Source organism: Tyto alba, unplaced genomic scaffold (assembly GCF_018691265.1).
Source record: "Tyto alba isolate M040663 unplaced genomic scaffold, T.alba_DEE_v4.0 Super-Scaffold_39, whole genome shotgun sequence".
Lineage (NCBI taxonomy): Eukaryota > Metazoa > Chordata > Aves > Strigiformes > Tytonidae > Tyto > Tyto alba.
In genome coordinates, this window is record NW_024881314.1 from 10,186,347 (window position 1) to 10,205,262 (window position 18,916).

At 38.4% G+C, this 18,916-nt stretch overlaps 1 protein-coding gene across 4 annotated transcripts in view; it reads left to right on the plus strand.

The window, feature by feature from the left end:
- Window positions 1-18,916, plus strand: part of TBCD (tubulin folding cofactor D) — a 130,340-nt gene that overhangs the window by 102,535 nt on the left and 8,889 nt on the right. For all 4 annotated transcript variants that reach the window (XM_042802361.1, XM_042802363.1, XM_042802362.1 and 1 more), the window contains 5 exons: window positions 2,756-2,839; window positions 3,446-3,604; window positions 4,738-4,876; window positions 12,061-12,182; window positions 13,118-13,195. In XM_042802361.1, the coding sequence (XP_042658295.1) occupies window positions 2,756-2,839; window positions 3,446-3,604; window positions 4,738-4,876; window positions 12,061-12,182; window positions 13,118-13,195 (582 nt within the window). The remainder of the gene's footprint in view (window positions 1-2,755; window positions 2,840-3,445; window positions 3,605-4,737; window positions 4,877-12,060; window positions 12,183-13,117; window positions 13,196-18,916) is intronic.

Genomic DNA, 18,916 nt, shown 5'->3' on the forward strand with positions numbered 1-18,916 from the left:
ACATGATGCCAAATATGCATTGTTGTGAGTTTGGGAACATTTTGTTTAGGCTCAAATTTCTGGTTATCTGTTTTAGAATTCTGTCCCACTCATTCTTGACTTTAATGTCGTTTATTCTATTTAGTAGCACCAGTTTTGCTTTAAAAAAAAGACAAAAAATAATTACAGTGTCACTCTCCTCTTTAAGATTGCTTGTTAGGTAGATGAACCCAGGGGCAGGTGCTATAAAGTACATTTGTAATTACCATGAGGAACAGGAGCTACTATAACACACCCTATAACCAACTCTTGTCTTAGGTAGGAAAGAAAGTTGGATTGTGCTTTTTTTGTGCAATATGTATCATGCTAGAGTGTTTCATTGCCAGAAATCATTGGGTAGTTTATACTACTGTCAAACTTCAATGCTTGTGCTCTACCCAGTCATTATCAGTCACTGAGATCTCGTCAGTTCCAGCATGAGTTGCAATAGTTAGTTATAACTGCTCTGTCTTTGAACAGAAGGTGAAGTGTTAAATTCTACACTGCAAAGCAGAAGAAAGGTATTTTGTGCTATGTTAGCATTGAGCGCTTTTAAAATTGACGAACCTTGTTCCTTTAAGGTACTTCACTACAATATTTACAAATGTGTTGGAAAAGTACACAGAGCAAATAATCCAGACTGCTCTAACCAGCCTGAGTTAATACTTAGGTGTTTGTATTTTTCTTCTTTTGTATAATGATACCCAGATCCTCAGCCTTCAGCACTGGTTGTTAAAATTGTCATACAACAGGGAAATAATAACACAGGACAAGAAATCAGAGAAAAGTAGGTGTATGTGACTTCTCAAACTTAGAAGAGGAAACAAGGAATCAAACTAGTAAGGATCAAGAGTAGGTCATTCCAGCCTGCCCAAGGGAAGAAGGAGCTTGTCTTTCCCTCACCTCCTTCGTCAGCCATCAAAGACTCAAGAGGGAGGTGAATGGATCTCTAGCTCAGAGAATTTAGTAACACAAGAGAGAGGTGTAGCTGAAAGAAAATGTAAGAGCAACCATACAGGGTGGGGAGTCAGAGAAGGGGAAGAGATACTAAGCTTTTTGCTTTAAAAATTAGGCGAGATACTGAAGTAGATAAGAACCTAGCTAAGTATAATTAGGTATTCAGGTTAACTTCCACATCTGACAGCTCTCACTTAAGTTCCCCATACCTATTGTTTATCCTTCTGTCTATGCCCTAATTTAAAAACAAAACTCTACAAAGTGGAAATTTTCAAAGAAATCCTGAGGAAATTAAATTCCCAACAGCCATTAAAATTCAAATGTGCTTTGAGCACCAGATTCTTTTTAAGCTTCTTTGGCAATGCCAGCCAAAATCAAGTCAAGAAACATGTAAATTAAAGGGGGAAGGGGAATCCTTTCTCATAGCAAACTGTTGGCAGCTTAATACTTCTGTGGCCTCTCAAATATGAATGTTTTCTCATTCTGTTTCTTCTAAACCATTGACTAAGATGGAAAGATATGGGGAGAATTGCCATTTCTCTGGAGAGGCCTTGTCTTTGGTGTGTAATTGTTGTCTTTCTTTAATGGAATCGTGGGAAAGTTTAACCAACTTTAGTTTCCATATGCGAACTTTACATTTCTTCTGACAGGTTGTTTGCTGGGACTTGTCCAATCTGTCTACAGGTGTTAGACATGAATATCTAATAGTCAGATACTATATGAAAAACTAGGAAAACATACTTTGATGAAAGATTGCCAAACTTGTATTAAGCCCCTCATGAAAAAATGATGTAATTCACCTTTTTTTACCATTGCAACAAATGTCCCACCCAGTTTTAGATTGCATGGACAACTTGTTTTCAGCTGGTTTTGGAAATTAGAAACTGGAGTATTTCTTTTCACAGTAGGCAGGTGTACCTTTTCAAATATTCAAATTATTATTGAGAAGGGATGACACTACCATGCATGACTAATGTGATGAATGTGTTGGTCCTGGTCTTCTGCAGGAACCAGTTGAGAATCTGCCATAGTCTTAAGAAAGAAACTGCTTTTAACAACTCACATATTGACAAGGCGTGTGATTCAAAACAGGCGTATTGATTTTTTTTTTTGATTGAAATCAAACTGTTGTTGGCTTTTTTAATATTGATACTATATTTAGACATTTTGAAGGCAGAAAATCTTCACCATATAAAGAGGATGCACTTCAAGCACAATTTAGTATTACTTTAGCTAATCTGTTTCATAAAACTAATTATTATTTAGCATAGAGATTTAAGCCATTCTGAGTCACTGTTTTTTTTAATGTTGGAAATACTAAGATCAAAAATTTACAGGAATATGACACTTTTAACAATGCTTAAATATCTTAATGTCAAAATGTGGATTGGCCTTTTTAGAAGATGAATTAAAGCAGACAGAGCACTTAGGTTTGAATACATCTACTTGCACACTAAATATTATTATTCCTCGATTTCAGTCTTCTTAAAAATAAACCTGATGACATCTAGCTGGAATAAAAAATAAGATGATGAGGCAGGGGGCTTGCCTGGAACTATAATGACTGTTGTACCCTCACTGCAGTGAGGGCTTCAATTCCCAGAATGAGGCTTGGGGGTATAGCAGTACATACTCCTCTTCCTCCCAAAAATATGAAAGCTGCTCTTAGTGGTCATTGCTTTCATTATTTTGAATTTTTGCCAGTGTCTAACTTAACTGCTGATGTATGTATTTAAAAAAATACTGATGTAACTACCCTAATATGTGTCTGTTTCAACAGGGTACGTGAAGCTGCTATGACAAGTTTAATGGAAGTGACGCTTCTGCTGGTTCAGAATGAAGCGGAGTTAATTAATGCCAACATGTATGCTACTTGTACTATTCTTGTGTCTTATCTTGTATAACTACATTCCAATCCATACAAGAAAGTATTGCTTATATATTGTATACTTACTCCTTTCCTGAGTGTGACAAAACTTTTGAGAGAAGTGCATCAAGCTTACAGCCACAGAAATGGTGAGAATATCGTATCTGTTTTTCAGAGAGGCTAACCTTATTGAGAGAAACTGGGTGGCAGTCCCACCTTTGAAATACAGTGCAACTGTGAGATTTGGTCTATACTTGCTGCTTCTGTGGAGCTTGCCAGTTATTGTTCACTTAAATAGAAAACAAATTTGCCTCCTTGTTCAGAGCATTGCATCATTAATTTGGAATGTACTGATATGTGGAGATGAGTTTGTATTCATTTCTGTCTTCCTTGCAAAATTCTTAGTAAGGAAATACAGAAAAAGATAATTTATGCTGAGCTTCTGACTTTTAATTTCATGATACCTGTCACCCTGTTGATGTCTTAGATCACTTGTACGTTCATTATGTACTTTCATAGCAGGATATTTTTTATATCATTGAAACAATTTAAATAGACATTCTACTGATTAAATTATGTAATTAACTGTTTTCTTCTTTGTAGCTGCAAACAGATTATGTGCTGGCTGGCTCAACAGTCAGCTGAAAAAATAGATAAATTTCGAGCTCATGCAGGATCTGTGTTCCTTACTCTTTTACATTTTGACCATCCACCAGTTCCACACATACCTCATCGAGAAGAGCTAGAGAGGATATTTCCAAGGTAATATATTGAAAAACATCATAAACTAGTGAAAGTAAAAGATACATGCGCACACCTGATGTAAATTTTGTGCCCAAATAACCTAAGATGTGTATGGAGGAATATTTGGTGATGTTTTTCAGAATTTCATTGAGGTATCCAGTGAATATGCATAAACATATCAAATATTCAGAAGAAGAACTTACAGTACGGGTTTCTGTTAAAACCAGTTTCCTATGGAGATAGGTCTTATATGGTCTTGCCACTTAAGTCTTTCTCTAGATCAACCCCAATAATTTCTGAACCTGTCAGCTGATTTTGTGGTGGATGGTAGAGATCATGTCAGTAGTAGATTGGAGACCACTGGTAAGACAGAACTGCTGGGAGCTGTGTTTTGGTAATCCCGCTGTTTATGAAATGTCTGGTTTATAATTTCATTTTCTTTTCATAATGTGAGAGCTGGAACTTATTGGAAGTCCCCCTTCCTGATTTTATTTTTTTTTTTTTCCCCTGGCTGGAAAACACTGATTGATCACAATGATAATTTTTAATGAATAGTAGTATTTTAACCAACCTCTAGTTGCAGTAATTTTCCCAGATGGAATTTCTAGTTAAAGCAAGAGTGAGAGCAACTCATTCCTGAATGGTGATTATAATGCTTGATTGGGATGAGGAATATCCAACTTTGTGTCCCCATTCTGTTCAGCAGAATCTCAACCTCCTGTAACTCAAAAAGTGCTGTCTGCTAGGCTGCTGATTGATCAGTGGTGAGGTGCATGTGTGTCAGCCTTTCCTGGGTCTCTTTGTATCATTTGTTGACTAGCAGTTGGTGGGAGAGAACTCAGAGTGGAACACAAAAAAAGAGAACTTGTTTTCTTGGTGTAGAGAAAAGTGCACGTGGAAAGGAAACTAGTTCAAATCCCTTATCTGAATCAGAACAAGGACGTGAAGATTGCTTCACTTTATTGTCAGTGGCTGAAGTTTTGATTTGTATTTTCCCCATATGCTTAAAGTCCAATGATGAATTTAAGTAATTCGGAGACTTTCTTCACTGACATGCTGCTTGAGGATGAGGAGCTATTATAGGAATGTATGGAGAAGAAAGGCAGTACACACATACAACATGATTTTTTTTTCCCTTCCCCTTTACCCAGGTCAGAGAAAGAGACTCTAAACTGGAATGCCGCTTCAGAAGCTTTCCCTCGAATCACCCAGCTTTTGGCTTTGCCAACATACCAATACTATGTGCTTTTGGGTCTCTCAGTGTCTGTTGGTGGATTAACAGAGACAACGGTAAGAAAGCAGGATGGTTTTCCTGTTTGGTAGAAGAATGCATTTACCTGATAAAATTGCTCACTAAAGCGTTCAGTCTGTGACACTGGGTATTGCAAATAGTTATTTCTGTGAGATTTTCAGATACAAGATTTTTAAAAGAAAACAAGGCACACTTTTAAACCTGATGGGCTTTATATTTTTAATCTTTAAAAGTATTATTTTCTTGACTTACTGAGCATGCAGGAAACAAGGAGTAAGGACACTGTTTCTCATTCCCTGGCCTGATGGAACCTGAGAGTTCCAGCCTGTTGGCTCAATCAACTCTTAGGTTTATTTGCTCACCCTTCTAGCAGTTAACAGAGGAGGAGCCCTTCAGCTAAATGTTGTGGCTAAATGCAAGGTGATTGCTCTTTTTAAATGAGATGAATGCTTGTTTCATTTGTAACCTGATGCAAGGTGTTAACAGTTGTCAATATATGTTAGCAGTATGTTTAGATTTTTTTAAATTTTGATATGATTTCTACAAAAGTACCAAAGAGATGCCAGAAGTTACATTACAAACAAGTATTCAAATGGCTGCCTGAATCCTATGAGCTTTGCAATCTCTGTTTCATTCTTCTGTGTCTGAACAGTCTTTATCACTGGTTTTGGTAGTCTGTTATGTGGCCAAAATCTTGCAGACTTTATTGTAATTTTAGTGTATCCTTCTATCCTTATGTTACAGCTTGTCTTGTTAGTCACAGAATTATTGGTTTCAAGATATTTGGCTTCTAACTTTTTTGCTATTTGATGTAGCCAAAGATGTAACATACATGGAAACAACTATTGGGGTAAGGACGCTGTTCAGTATGACACTACAGAGAAATGTCAGACCACTAGCAGAATATTCTGGACTGTCAGTTAAATCTTTAAATTGTAGTGGACCTGCAACAGGAAGAGGAGGTAATGAGTCAGCACCCCAACAGTGTATAAGGGTGTTTCTAATTAAGATTGTCTCTAATTAAGACAGCCAGTAGAAAAGTGATAAGTGTCTGGAAATACAGGTTTTGTGGAGAGAGGACAGCTCCTGCTGGGTTCACAGAAGGAAGGAGGTAATCATTTCAAGCTTGTCTCCCATGGCTTCCACTTTTCAGTTTTACCATGAGCTGTTCAGAATGTGCCCAGATGGTGGGTTTTGCCTGGTGCCATGGCTTCTGCACTTGTGATCAAGAGATGTCCGTATGCCTTTGGGTTTCGTGTAGCTGACAATTTGGTGTCTGTGCAGTCTCATGTATTTAAACCAATTTTGAGAATTTTAATGTTTCTAAAATAGCAACTAATTATATAGCAATGGCTGTTTTAGAACCTTGAAAACATATGCTTATTGGTTTGTGACAATAATTACCGGATAGACAATGTAACTCCTAACAGATTTTTTTAATAGCAGACATGCACATCAAATTCAGCTTTTAGTCAAACACAGCTAATTAAAGGAGGCTCCACCAAAACCAAAGTTATTCATATAAGTATAATAAGGGAGGAAAGTTGTGGAGAAACAGACATTCTGACTGCTAGCCGAGGTCAGAGGAAAATTCTTATTCAACGTTTTAATATCTTTTGGGGTTTTTTAAGTTCTGGTTGTGCTTGATTTTGGAAAGTGTAAACAGTTCAGTTACTTTTACCTCCCTTCACTTATTACCATCTGACAGTATATTTAAGGGAAACCTTCTGTACTCTTTTCAAAATATGATTTTGAAATGTTAACTTTCTGTGACCCTGCATTTTTCTTTAATGCTAAAGGATTGTTCTGGTTAAGATATTCTTAAGGGGTTTGGCTTTAGAAACAAGATGACCTAATTCTCTTTTGAGCCAGATAGAAGTGCAAGAGAGGCTCAAAGTATGGGGTGCTTACACTTGGGATTACACAGTGTGTGGTGAATTACATTTAATATTTAAAGTGTGATATATAAATTAGAATTGATGTGTCTTCTAATGACTTTTGTTTCAAACCATTCTATCAAAGCTCATAGTGTTCTTTACTGAATATCCAGGGACTGATTTAAAACATTAATAGAAAATTTCAAGAACTGTTCCTATTAAATCCATATGAAAGAAGCAAATTTTTTAAATCTTGGATCAAGAAAAAGGATTATTCAAATACATGTTCATGCAATAACCTGCGTGGGCTCTTGTGATCTCTCCTTTATTCCCTCTCTCACATAAAAAAATATAAACACACATGCACAAGTGGACACAGAAGTTAGAAAGTTAGAAGATTCTTGTATACTAATCTGAGTTCAAATGTTAATTTGTCTTTAAATCATCTCGGAGAATTAGTAGGAGAAAGGCTCCATTGTAGTTCCATGTTCAATGGCTATTTTTCCATAGTTAAAATTGCTCTGCATATATTTAGCACGAGGAGTTCTTTGTTTTCCTTTTCAAAGAGATTTTCTGAAATGGGCTGTGTGGGGTATCTCAGAAACGTTTTGGTGACAGCATGGTTGCTGAAGGAATTATAGCATGAGCATTTGAAGTAAATCTGGAAAAACAGAAGATGTCATTCCCTTTGGGATTTGGCATTCTGCTACATCGCCTTGGTTCAAAGGGCACTTTCTCTGTGTAAAAGAATCTTTTAATTATATATCTGGCCCACAATGATGCATATTTCTTATGGCTGCATAAAAAATCCTCTCAGTATATGGAGATGAGAACTATACAATGATGTTCTTTCTCCAGTTCACAAACCCTGTAGTTCCAGGGGTCAGGATACAATTTTTATATAATTTCATTATTGTTGAACTGCACTACATTTAAAGTTTTGTTAAAGCACAGAATGTTCTGTGATTTCTACTCCCCCCATAAAGACTGAAGATTACTTTTTAAAATGTTATAGAAATTTTAAGTAAAACCTTAAGGAAGAAAAAAAAAAAAAGGCAGCAACCTATTTTGAAAATTGTCTCCCAAACTAGTACCAGGGTTCCAACTTGAGATGCCAAAGACCTTTAACAATTTGAGTATCCAGTTCCAAAACTATCTGATGGATGCATATGTATGTTAAAGCACCTGACCAGAATTAAAGCCCATCTGTGGCATATGGATGTCAACATTATCTATGTGCCATATACATGATACAATTTAAGTTTTACTTTCCTCAAAATGGACTCATTGTTTGCCAGTGCTATTTATGACTGTCTGCACCATTCAGAGCAAATACTGGGCTTTGAACAGCAGTGTTAGTTCTTACAAATGAAAATGTTGGGACATTTGTAGAGGATGTTCTAAAACATCTGGTTACTGTGACAAATTGTATGCAAATTAATGCATATTTTGTTTGAAAGAACAGGCCCTAAATTCAGTTTTCTTTGTTGATGATTGCTGAGCAAAATACATTTGAGAATAATTTTTCACGTTCTTTTTTTAAAGAAAAAATTAGTGGGAATTAAGCTATTCCTACTTCTTGTAAAATAGCACTGACTTGAGTCTTAGAGTTACTGGCCTCCAAAGACTTGATATCTTAAAAAGAATGTTGCAGGTTAAACAAGGGAGACATGGTTTCGCTTGTGCTAAAATTTGAATCTCATGCATTTTTTTCTAAAGTTACTGGGGAAATAGGCTACTGCCACTTCAGTGCTGTAAATTTGTCAGGATAAGAAATGATCTCAAATCAGTGTTACTTATTGAGCGTAACATGTTTTTTTCTGCATGTGTTACAGAAACGTTCTGACTCTGTGAGTAGGTCTTGCTCTGTTGAAATGCTTCTATGAAAACTGCAGCCTTCAGCAATTATTTATACATCTGATTTTGTCCAGGCTTCCCCAGTAGTTGCTCACTTGACTTCCATTTGTGGTGCATAAGACTGAATATTTTTAAGATACCTGGGGCTTCAAGGAGACTGGTTAGATGGGACACTGACAGTCATCCAAGTATATCAATCTACTGAACATCTTCGGTACAGTCTTTTCCTTTTTCATCATTCCCCACTGGCTTTTTTTATCAGGTCTGTCCAAGATAGTACTGTGAAGTAAGAATCAGAACCCTTATGTGGATTTAGCCTCTTTATAGCTGATGGATATCTGAGATTTTGAATGCTTTTTTACATACTAGGTGCCTAAACTAACTTTCTTCTGGCTGTATCAGTCCCACTTGCTGCCTTGAGACTGTTTTTAGAAGCATAGTACTTCGGCTTTGCAACAAGCTGACCAGGATGCAATTTCAGGAAGGTTGTGCAGGCACCTTATTTATACACCACGTGCCTGTCCAGAGCTGTAATTGCCTTCTCCCCTTGCTGTAGCTACACTTCCTCATGCTTTTCCCCTGGTTCAGGAGGTAAAATCATTAGGACTTTAGTTTTATCATCAAATGAATGGTCCCTTTGAACGCTGATCGCCTTATCGTGCATTGCCTATCACTGAAGTATCCACTATTGGCTTAAATGATGGGAGAGTCAAGCCTTGGCAAATCCTGTTTCTACTATGTTTAATAAGAACAAGGTCATTCTCAGGCCTCCTCTTAAATTCTTATTCAGAGTTGTCCCAGTTCCAACCCATTAACCTCCTAACTTCCTCCTCCAGTCCTCATGTAACCCCAGGGGAAGGTAAATGTCACACATTTGATATAGTGTGAATTCTGAGTTCTCAATTGGCGAGGAAGAAATTTGGAAATGCTCTTTTCTGCAAATACTCACAAGCAGCTAAGGTTGTAGTTCAGATGTTGTCCTCATCGGTTATCTGGGAAAAAAGGAGCGATCACCTGAGGAGGAAATACAAATTTATCCTGATCATATAATGTTATCTTGTTATGTTGGAGTTTCTTCTGGAAAAGTTTGTATGGTCTATGCTGACTGTTTGGAAAATGTCCCATTTTTAAATCTCCCAAGCAGTATGTGATGGCTTATCCATACCTGTACTTTTGTATTGTTTATTTACTTGCTAATGAAGAAATGTTGTCTTAATTAGACAGTTTTTTTGATTATCCTGCTACTCTGTCTTGGTTTTGCACAGCTTTGGAACATCCTATGCATAGCTATGCTGGCCCTTTTCTTTTGTGTCCATTCTTGCCTTTTCAATCATTTAAATCTACAGGTGAATCATTGAGTAATTAAGGTTTCTTTAAAAATGGTGTGGGATCTGCAAGGTAGTTTAAAAGACAAAAGAAATAGGAGAGAAAACTGCATAGTTAACCATATGTGTTTTAAGAGCTTTTCCTGAGACTTGACTCAGATATAACTTTTCTTCTGCTTATAATTGATCTCCGCTAGTGTAAGGTATTAAGAGAAGATATTTATTCTTTATTTGTAATGGTCTTAAATGCACAGATTGTTTTAAAGGGTAGTATACAATAATGAATCAGGTTTTAAATTTTCAGGAAATCTCTCTTCCTTACTGTTGTCTATCCTGTAAAGACCTTTCAGTGTAAGGATACAGATAATACTCAGCTTACAGGGAGACATACCAATGTTACTTCTGGCATATGGAAGAACCACAGTTCAATTCTGTATTTCAGTTTAGTAGATGTAGCTTTTACAAATGTTTAAACAATTTTTACAGAGCTTATACTGTCATTTTGAAATGCAAAATAACAGAATAATTTCTTATAAATTGCTTGACCTTTTTAAAGAAATATTTCTGCTGCTGCGTTGCCCAGGATCTTTCATTATAGAACAAATTGTTAAAATAGCAGACTGTGGTACGTTCCAGGTAATATGGATTGTTGTGCTATGGTGTTTACAGGTAGGCTAAAGCTTTTGAAGACTAGTTCAGAGTTTTGATTCAAGGCTAAAAGGTTTATTGTTCTGTGCTGATGCACCCATAAATGTTACTGATATAAAATTTAAATTAGATAAAAAGTTTAAATAGAGATTCCTCTCTTTTGCTTTCAGGAAGACACTTGTGGCACTTCTCATACTGATCTAATTTTTTTTTTTTTTTTTTATGATTCTTTCCTTGATAAAAGGGTCGATCTTCTGAGGGAACAAATTGCACCTGTGAATGAGCTATCAAAATCTGAGTTCAGAAAGAAAATCTCCACTGACTGAATAGGCTTACTTACTGCTTTCAGGCACCTCTTGACTCAACAAATATTATTTAACACTTGCAACCAAAACTGAAAGAAGTTCATATTTCAAAACTGCTCTGCCCCATCTACCCTTCCCACTGCCTCCTTCATTGGAAGCCAGTTTCTTATAGGGGGGCACCCCCTCCGCCCCCTTCCCTAAGCAACTTGACCAAGCCCCAGCAGGACTGATAATCCTTCACACTGGAGTCAGGAAAATTCGGAAATCTGATTATGTTTACCCTCAACGAGGTATTTTCTTTTGAGGTAGTTTCTGTAACAAAAAATACCAAATTCTTCTTTTTGTCCTCAGGGGAAGTCAATCAGTATTTGAAAAGATGACCCTGGAAACTAAAATCCCTACCTCTCCCAGAAACGGAAGATCTTAGCATTAGTAGTGATGTTCATGTAGCCTGTTGCAGTCCTTGTCCTGCCGCTGCAGGGTGGACTGGGGGCTGCCGGGGGGGGTTCCTGCAGGAGAGAGGGGGGTCCCGCAGGGGAGGGGGAATCCCCCGGGGCCCCCAACCGCCACCCCGAGCAGGGGCTGTGAGGGGCCGCAGCCTGACCCGCGCTGAGCCGCCGGCCCAGCCACGGGCACGAGTGCTCAAACCTCCTTCTGCCGTCTTCCTAAACGAGCTGATTAACACAATAAACTTCAGGCAAGAGTCATTATTTCTGAGGTGTTTAGAATTTTTAACCTGAGTTTACCACTGGTTTGTGTGGCCTGCACCATGTGCCCAAGAGCTTGCCTGCATTTTTCAATTACATCAGCTTGTTTAATAAATATTGCCTCTTGAACTTCTTGTGTACTCTTTAACTTTCAGAGACATAATAATATTATTATTTGAAGTAAAGCAGGATAATCACAGCGGTTTGGGGATGTTTTATTTTGAGAGAAAGAAAATATTAAACCTTTAAAGTGGTCTTTTTTTCCTACAATGGCAAAACTTTAACAGGGGAAAAACCCCTTTCCTTGAAAAAGGATTAATGAAAGTAAAATAGACATCTTCCTGTCAAATATCATTATTAAATTTATACACTCGGCTGCTGTTGGAAGAGTGTGTTCACAGTGCCGGTGTGAGCGATAAGCGTGATTCTGTGTAGTCGCCGTTTCTGTGAGTTGCAGCGGGGTTTAATCCTTGAGTCCTCATTTGAGGTTCCTTCTGTTGTAGCTCAGATACTCTGCCCAGAGCCTTTTTGACTACATGAAGAAAATCCAGAATGATTCCAGTGCTATGGAGAGCTTTTGTGAGACGTTGCTAAAGGTCTTTGAAGACAACCTGCGGAATGACCGGTAATGTTTTTCTTTTGCTTTATCTTTAACAGCAGGATTATTTGAAGTATCTGGGCATCTAATATTTTTTAATATGCCTAGATGAAGTATGCCTGAGCCATATAAGTTTGTTTTAATAAGTCTGTTTGGTACATCAGTACCTTTGGTAAAACATATAACAAAGGAGTGATGGTAGAATATTTTGCATTTACTGTAGTTTAATATTGTTCACAATGTGATAAGCACCAGTTTTTATATAATGCAATATTGGAGCTTGTATACTGCTGCACACTTTTCAGTGTAGTCCAGTCTGCATTTTGTTTAGGTAGTGTTTTTTCACAAATACTTGAAGTATAATTTTCTTGTGAAGATTTTTCTTTGAAAGTGACTCATTCTGCATAATGAGATTAATTTCTCTAAGCCTTGCTTATCAAACATGTGGAAAATAAAAAATTTTCCCTAGAGAACACACCCCACAATTATTAATATAATTTTCAGGTTTATTTTATTTTTATTTTGTTTCTTGTGTCAGCCATTGAAAGCATGACCAACTGGAATACAGTTGACGTGTGCTTATTCATTTGGTCATTACCTGTAGTGAGGTGTAACTTCTGTTACAATTCTGTTGTAGAATATGTCATTTATATACTGGAAAATAAATTAATATTTTCTGCTACTGTTAATTGTGTTTTCAGGACCCTGCAAGTTTAAACCAGGCATGTTGTTAATTGGGTTTTTTTTTCCTTTTGGCTGTAATGGAATGTCACGCTCTCAGCCAAGGCGGATGATTTAGCCAACACACAGAAGTTACCGAGCAACCCTCCTCTGTGTAAATTATTCTAATTTAAATATGTGTAGGTAGATAGGAAGTTTCTTTCTTTGCTTCTAATTAAAAATAGTGTGTAAATGTATGCCAAGAAGTGTATTTACATTGTTAAATTATTTTCTTTCATCAGGGTGTCGGTACCTCTCCTGACAATGCTGGACCAAATGCTGGCAAATGGCTGTTTTGATATATTTACCATGCAAGAGGAGTAAGTTGTTGAAAGTCTTTTTTGTTTATTTTCCACCATACAACAGGCCTTTTAAATCTTACGCTGACTGCCGCTGACTGTTGCTCTAGGTGTGGGTACATAGGACTCTTGAGTGGGAGTGTATATGGATATAATTTAATTTTCCTGAAGTGGGACAGCTCTGACAAATTGTGGACCAGATAGCCTTGAAAGGATCTTGATAAAATCTTCAACTCTCATATCAGTGTAGAAGTTGGTAATTGGTTCGTTGTTTAACAACCAGAACGTTAATCAAATTCAATTTGCATGTTTCACCTGGCAGACGTGGGCCACTAGCAGATCTATTTAACTTCTTTCCTTTACTAGTTTCCTCACTTCATGCTTCTTGGAGTACGTTCTTCACTGTACCGTGAGCCTTTAGCAATGGCAGTGTCCTGTTGTGATGCTGCAAAATAGTGTACCTACAAGCTGTCGCTTCCAAAATCACACTGCTTTTGTGAATGTGAGTATCTCCAAATAAGTTAACTAAGATTCTAGTAAGAATCATAAAGAAGGTGTGTCCCAGCTTTTCCACACCAAGTTCAGTCTTCTGGAAAGTATGTAGTTCAGAAATGGATAAACATGAATAAGATATTCCAATGTGAAATCATGTTTTTTTGCAGATGTTTCAGAAGAGAATTATTTTAATTTCAGTAATATTAAAATATATTCCACAAACTCTCAGGTAGCATCTTAGCACATCTGCAGATATTTGCAGAATTGTACAACGTGAATCCTACAAGCACATACACTGAATTTGGAATCCACTGATTCAAGAATTGTTCGCAGCAGATAAATTTGAAAAGCTTTTATCGCTCTAAAAGTTTAATTGAGTCTACTCTTGTTTTGAAGTGTGTATTTAGATAATCTCTCTTCAACCAAATTTGTCAGTCCCTTTTTGAATGGGAATTTAAAGTGAGTCAAGTACTCACAGATTGAATGAATATTGCTCATTCAGTTTGGTAATGATGGCAGTGATCTGGGACTTCCACATAGGCTCCAGTCTTCCCTGCTGGGGAAGATGGTAGATTACGGGTGGAAATCCCAGGTAAAGTCTGCCTTCGTGTCATGGGTCACTAAACAGAAAGCATGTGGTAGCATCACTGCATTTGCTGTGTAAGTGAAACTCAAACTCAATCCTGCAGTGCCATTATAATGTTTTATTAAAAAGCCCTGAAATAAAATCCAGGGGGGTTATGGGGGAAAAGAGGAAAGATTTTGAAGGTGACCCAAATGTATTTGCTTCCAGTTTGATCATGAATCCAAAAAAAGAGAAGTAATAATTATACAGCCCAGTGTCTCGTGGCAAAGGAATGAAATACTGTCATGAAGCACAAGAACTCATGATCATACAAAAACTCTGGAAGGCCAGAGCTCTATAAAGTTTGAAGACAGATGATCTGGTTCCTGCATGTAACAGTTTACCTTATGGTCGAGAGGTAATCATAAAAAGGTTACTGTGTGTACTACATGGAGAGCCAAGTGAGCCTGGCATGTTGGGTGCTGTAAGAGCCTGTGTGCAGGTCAGCTCAGTGTGGTAGATTGGGGAACCCAAAATTCTATTTAGTGCAATACTTGGATTTTCTTAATTTGGCAATGTTGTTTGGGTATAGCTACAGATGGATAAACACTGATCCTGGCTCCAAGGCCTGCCCGCCTGCACTGTTGGATGCCACATAGTCCTTATTACAGAGAAGAAAAGTCTGACTTTGGGCCTGGTTTCTTGAATGGGAGCATTTCCTCCTTTTTCAAAGCAGCGTGCTATAAAAATGTAGCAATACAATGCAGAATGAACCTGAAAACTGAGACACTGTTTGGTGGCATGAAAAGGCCATGTGTGCATGCAGGTTCAGATACTTTCATATTAAGTATGCCCGTAATAAGAGGGATGAGGTGCATTTTTTTTTTTTTTTAGAGAGGATAGTCTTACTGCTGGTAAACAACTTCCCTGTTGCTTCTGTTCTTCTATAAACTTCTCTCTTGTCATAGAGCAAATGACAAAACTTTTCTGAGAAGCCGGAAGTGAAGCGTTAGCATTCCTTGGGGTGTTTTGCTCCCATTTCATCTCCTTCCCTCATTTTTTTACCACATTGGGCTGAGTGGAGTTTTAGCAAGAGAACTTGGGTTGTAGGATGTCTGGCATCAGGATTATGCCTGTATCAGCTGCTTATTAGTCAACTGTCACACTATAAAAAAGTATTTGCAAGTGCGTTTTGAAGTTGTAAATGGATATTGTGCACTATCCTGGACTTTTTTTTTTTCCTAATGAAACATTAGCAATCCAGAGCAGATAATATCCTACGCTGCTCGATTTAAACAGGATAAATAGCTGTTGGCTGAATTAGTCTGACACTTGTTAGGAGCTCAGTGCTCCAGTTAAAGCAAATTGCCACATGGTGTCACTCCCGCCCTGCAGAGATCTAACCCGGGGTGCATTTTCCTGCCTCTTCGACCCACATAGTGCATCAAGTTTAAAATACACAGCTTGACATTTCTGGCGTAGTTTTGTAGATGAGTTTTAGTGTTTGGGAGGCTCCCTGTATGGCTGGTCTTGTGAGGTCTGTGCAGGAGGGCAAGTGAGCCACTGGGTGTTTCTCCTCAGTTACCGTATTTTGAATGTTTGTGTTTCAAGGGAGATTTATTTGTCATGCGTGGGTCATTTCTCTGCCAGGGCCCTGCTGAACCTGCCAGCAGGGAAGCAAAGTGTCCTGTCCGGTGGGGTTTGAAATGAATCAACTTTAGTATGATTGGGGTAATCAAAAGACTATCAGCAGCAGCTTTTCTTTGTTGTGCTTGGCTTAGCTTGAATCTGTAGTACGAAAAGCTCTGCCTGCCATTTTTCAGGCTGTTACCTCCTACTCATCTGATGCTGGCATAAACCTGCATGAAACTTTTCCTCTCCCTTGAACTGGCAGGAATGGTTTGTCTTGCTACGTGATAAATGGCATTACGAAACTGTTCCAGGTTAAAAATACCCTTCTTCCAGTAAAATTCAGCTTGAGGTAGTTCCTTGGTTTGTTCTGCTGGGTGCTCACAAGCTGTGCCAAAATGAGGGAGGTGGGGGGAAAACCATTTCTTCTGGCAGCAGTACAGGTGTCTGCTGGCTGACAACATTTGTGAAACTGCAATCTGTCATTCACCTGCTATTTCCTCCCTGCCCTGTGTGCCCTCCCACCCCAAACAGGGCGGTAGTTTTCAGTTGAAATGTAATTTCTTCCCTGAGGTAGCACAACCTGAAACCTCCTGATTTCATCTCGGGTACCTTGTGAATTTTTAGAGCCGTATTCATAATAATGTGGAGAGTGTTAAATGATTAGAGAGACTGCTGGAGGCCAAGGACAACGTGCTTGAAACAGAGCTGTCATAAGTAAATCAGAGCATGTTGGGCTTTTTTAAACTCGCCAGTGGCTACTCTTAAAAGACAATGGTAACTGTCAGCTCTCTGCCGGTAGTGGGACAAGAGATAGGGAGAATAAAGGAGATTGATCTGGAGCCGCTTGCAGAACTGGCACTGGAGTGTTATTTTCTGGTCATGGCTCGTGCAGTCATTCCGCCGGTCTCGTGAGTGAACGATCACCAGAGGTGCTCAGTCTGCCAGGAGCCCAGGTGGATTGCCAGTTCCGTAGGAAGGACGGTAGGACTGGTCTGGTACTCAGGCCCACGTGGACAGAATAGCCTTGGAACGACAATTCAGGGGGTCGTGCTTTCTGGAGTAAAAAGTAAAAGTGGCGTTTCTCTTTCTTTTGTGTGTATATTTTACATGTGCAGCAGAAGTGTGCATGCATTATACATGTAAGATATTTTTCTGGTGTTCTTAGTATGTTAAGATGGTACGTGTCCCCACTGATCTCTGACTGATGATTTCTGTGTATTACATGCTCCTGTAGATTTTTTTAAAAACTATATTTGCCTAATAAACCATAAAGTGAAGAGCACGGCAATGGCTATCCTCTGGTTTCACAGCCACCCCAGTTGACATCAGCTGAACTGGTGAAACCCTGTCTGCCTTCAGGAGGAAAAAGCCTGCACCTTTTTGCAGTACCACGTGCGCCCAGTTTACATAATGTAAAGACTTTAGACTGATCCCTTTTCCCCAGATGCCGACTCTGTTTCTGCTGGCACTGTGCCCACACAGGAGAAGGAATTTTCTCAATTTCCTTTAAAGAGGCCAAGCTATTTGAGTCATTTGAGATCACACATAGGTTAGGTTTAGTTATTACAAATGTGAAATTGGCAAATGACAGAAAGGAGAGTGCATCTGTTTTAAACAGAAAATGCTGCACATAAGGTTACGTGCATTAAATTTATTCCAGATGCTCTTATTCCAATTGGCCTCTTTGTTGCTGTACTTCTCAGCGATGTCCCAGTTGTTCGACCAATTTAAATCTCACCTAATTCACTCTGTTGCTGTTGTTCTGTGCTGATAGCCAGGCATGCATTGCAGGTATTGTAATTAGTTGTCCACACAGTGTCTTTGTGTAATTGGGGGTGGGAGAAGGAGAAATTTCATGAAGGTAAGAAAAACATGCCTCCTCTTAGTATTAAGAGAGCAGATACGCTCATTCCTCAACTACCCAGCCAAGTCAGTGGCTGCACACACACACAGAGTCAGTCGTGAGGTGTCTGCCACTCTCAGGACAGGTCTCCTACACGCGTGCTTTCTGTGCTTATCACACCCCTTAACATGTGGACATGGTGCTGGCGTGGCCGCAGGCAGTGGATGGCAAGGAGCTTGCTCTTTCCCCATCTGATGGAGGTATTTAAAATCAGCCCTCCCCAGCCTCTTTGGTCCTGAAAGCCACTCTCAGCTCTGGAAGTGTCTTAGGAAGCCTCAATATCTGGCAGTTCTGTTTACTCCTTTAGTGTGGTTTTCTGGACAATACTGAGACAGCCATATTCAGCATTCTTTAGCTTAATGATTCCATGGTTTGTTATTCAGGTTTTTTTAACCAAGTCAATATTTGCCAGTATATGCCAGTATTTTGGTAAGAATTTTTTTAAAGTACTTAAAAAACCCTAACTCTTGTCTGGAAAACTATATATAACAAGGTGCATTAACTTAACAAAACATCTTGTCACTCCTATAAGCATCTTGTTTTACGTGTTCTGGTTTTCAACAGATTATGCTACACTGTGCTTTTGGGTAGTTTTTATCCACAGCTTTGAATCATGGTACCAGAAAATAAATGTTAGTATTTTTGCTGTCTGCTTTACATAAACAATATAGTGAGGTTTCCAAAATATGCAGTCTAGAAGCGATTGTGCTTACTAGACAAATATGAAATAGTTTCTTTTGCATCAATGGCACTTCAGCTTTGAGTGTAGCAAGTAAAAGATTAAATAATTTGTACTGAAATAAAAGCAATATTCCCTCTTTACTTCTCTTTAATAGATCCTTGGAATACGCTAACAATACTTGTGTTTGTATGAGTGTCTGGGAAAGAGCTGTGAGAATCACGTTTCCCAGACTGTGTGGAAAAAGAAAAGAATTTGCTAAATATATTTAAAGATGGCTTCATGACTCGTACACTTAACAGAACTGTAAGCCCTGTGTTTAATTACGTTGTCTGGAATCACTAAAGGAATTTGGGCTGTGAAATGGTAGAGTATTTAAGAACAACATTCATCCCCTTTTATGTAAAGTTTGGTTGAAGACCCTAGGGAGCGACCAGGACACCACAAGGATACACAGACTAAATAAAT